The sequence below is a fragment of the Morone saxatilis genome, unplaced genomic scaffold (genome assembly GCF_004916995.1).
Source record: "Morone saxatilis isolate NCDOM2014 unplaced genomic scaffold, NCSU_SB_2.0 Contig1, whole genome shotgun sequence".
Lineage (NCBI taxonomy): Eukaryota > Metazoa > Chordata > Actinopteri > Moronidae > Morone > Morone saxatilis.
Genome location: NW_023339651.1, coordinates 394,761 through 396,931, shown reverse-complemented (window position 1 = coordinate 396,931; position 2,171 = coordinate 394,761). Strand labels below are relative to the sequence as shown.

General features: G+C 46.5%; 1 protein-coding gene across 1 annotated transcript in view; it reads left to right on the top strand.

Moving 5' to 3' along the window:
- ankfn1 (ankyrin repeat and fibronectin type III domain containing 1) overlaps positions 1-2,171 on the top strand; it is a gene marked incomplete at its 3' end in the record, with an annotated part of 21,445 nt that overhangs the window by 16,838 nt on the left and 2,436 nt on the right. Inside the window, exons 11-12 of the mRNA XM_035668841.1 lie at positions 1,694-1,876; positions 1,980-2,148. Coding sequence (XP_035524734.1) covers positions 1,694-1,876; positions 1,980-2,148 — 352 coding nt within the window. The remainder of the gene's footprint in view (positions 1-1,693; positions 1,877-1,979; positions 2,149-2,171) is intronic.

Below are 2,171 nucleotides of genomic sequence, written 5' to 3'. Positions count from 1 at the left end.
CACACTCACACACACTCACACTCACACACTCACTCACACACTCACACACACTCACACACACACACACACTCACACACTCACACACACACACTCAATAATAATAATATTCAATACGATTCATAAATACAGAACAACTCAAGGCTGCAGTGGTTCAATGGGCAGAACGAGAGTCGTGATGAAGAACAGAAGCCGATGTTCAGAGGAGGAGGAACAGACTGATGTTTCTGAATGGACACAGTGTCTGTCTGTCCGGACTCACTGTTCTGAGAGAGAGAATCCTGGATCCATCAGGGTCTGAGAGCAGCTGGTATTCAGCTCATACAGGTTATAAACGTTACATCCAGCTAGCTGCCTAATAATAATAATAACAATGATAAACTTTGTTTGTTGGAGGTTCGTAACTTTGACGTGAGGAATTAGTAGCTATGCTGTCTTTGGTAATGTTAGTTGACCAACAACCAGCTAGTATAACCTCGGTAACAGTAGTTGCCGTTGGAGACGGTAACGGGGCTGTTTCTGGGGGTTGTTGCAGTCTAAAGTCTGTTGTGATGTTTTTAGGCTGTTTTCCTCAGTGAACTGAGTGAGTGAGAAAGGTTGAGGGTATAAATCGCAGTGTTTCGAGGGTTAATATGTCGCACACATCTGCAGCTTCACACATAGAAACATAGAAACTACTGTGATTGGTCCGATTTATGGAACGATTGCAGGGATTGGTTGAATTTGCCACTGGAACATCAGCACCAATCGATCAATTGATTGAACCTCCTCAGTTCTGAACTCTGGAGGTTAAACCTTCCGATGTGAGCTCAAATGTGTGGAATGAGAGCTGTTTGCACCTCTCAGATGTTGTCATTCAGTCGCTGGTATTACATTACACAATCACTACACTGTGTGTGTGTGTGTGTGTGTGTGCGCGTCTCTGGATCTGTGTCTTTTGTGTTCGATCCAATCTGATTGGCTGTGAGCTCTGGGCAGGTAGAAGTATTTCTGCTCTTTGGCCTCCGTCACAGGAATTTCTGGATGCAGAGCAGCTTCACATTCCCACCTCGCAGAGATTGGAAAGTGTGAAGTGAGACACAAAAGGAGGAGAGACTCTGAGAGACTCTGAGAGACTCTGAGGGACTCTGAGGGACTCTGAGGGACTTCCTGCCCGGCTGTAATGAGTCTGTGTAAACCAGCCGGTTGTTGGTTGGTTGGTTCTGGTCGGAGGTGGCGGGACACAGAGAGGCTATTGAACCTGTGGAGAAACTCAGACCTTCCGAGAACAGGGACAGGGACAGGTGAAGGTGTGGAATCTGGAATCAAACTGAAGCTGCTGATATTTTTGTCCTGTTCCAACATATTTATTTACTTCATACAACACAAAGTGCTACAAGAATATATCGATTTAATAAACAACAATAAAACAATATAAGATAAAAACATTAATAACAAAACAGCAGCTTCCGAAGGGAAAGTTATGTCAGCCAATAACAGGTTCATTGTTTATTTATGTTTATTTATTGGTTTATACAGGCGCACATAAAATGTTCCAGAGTCACTTTAAAAACACAACATAAGAAACAGTGAGCTGCATCGTCGGACAAAGAGGACCGATTATTGATTATTGATTATTAGCTGAGTGCTAATCAACCACTGCTTTAAGTCCGGTTCAGAAATACTCCTGCTGCACCTCCTGTGAACTGATGTGTGTGTTGTGTTCAGGGAGGAGTGGGACTGGATCCAGACGCTGTCGGCTGCAGGAGAAAAGGAGCAGACCGGGGAGGAGAGCGAGGAGGCGGGGCCTAGGCCGGAGAGCCACGCCCCTTTACTGTACTACGAGCTGCAGACGGCGATCAAGTCTCTGCTGAAACACATCAACCTACCTCTGCCTCAGGTAGCTCACCTGTCAGGACTGATCCCAAAGCAGCACTATACGATACGATTAGTAATATATACGATATAAAGTGTGTGTGTTATTTGTGACTGTGTGTGTGCAGGCCCGTCACTTCCGCCTCTACAGTCAGGAGGTGGTGGAGCTCGGTCACGGCGTCTCCTTCCTGCTGCTGCTGCCGGCGGCCGACAACGTTTGCTCCGCCCCCGGACAGTCCAACCCCTACACTACCTTGTCAGGGTTCCTCCACCTCCCTCTGCAGATGTTCGAGCTCGGTAACAACACACACACACACACA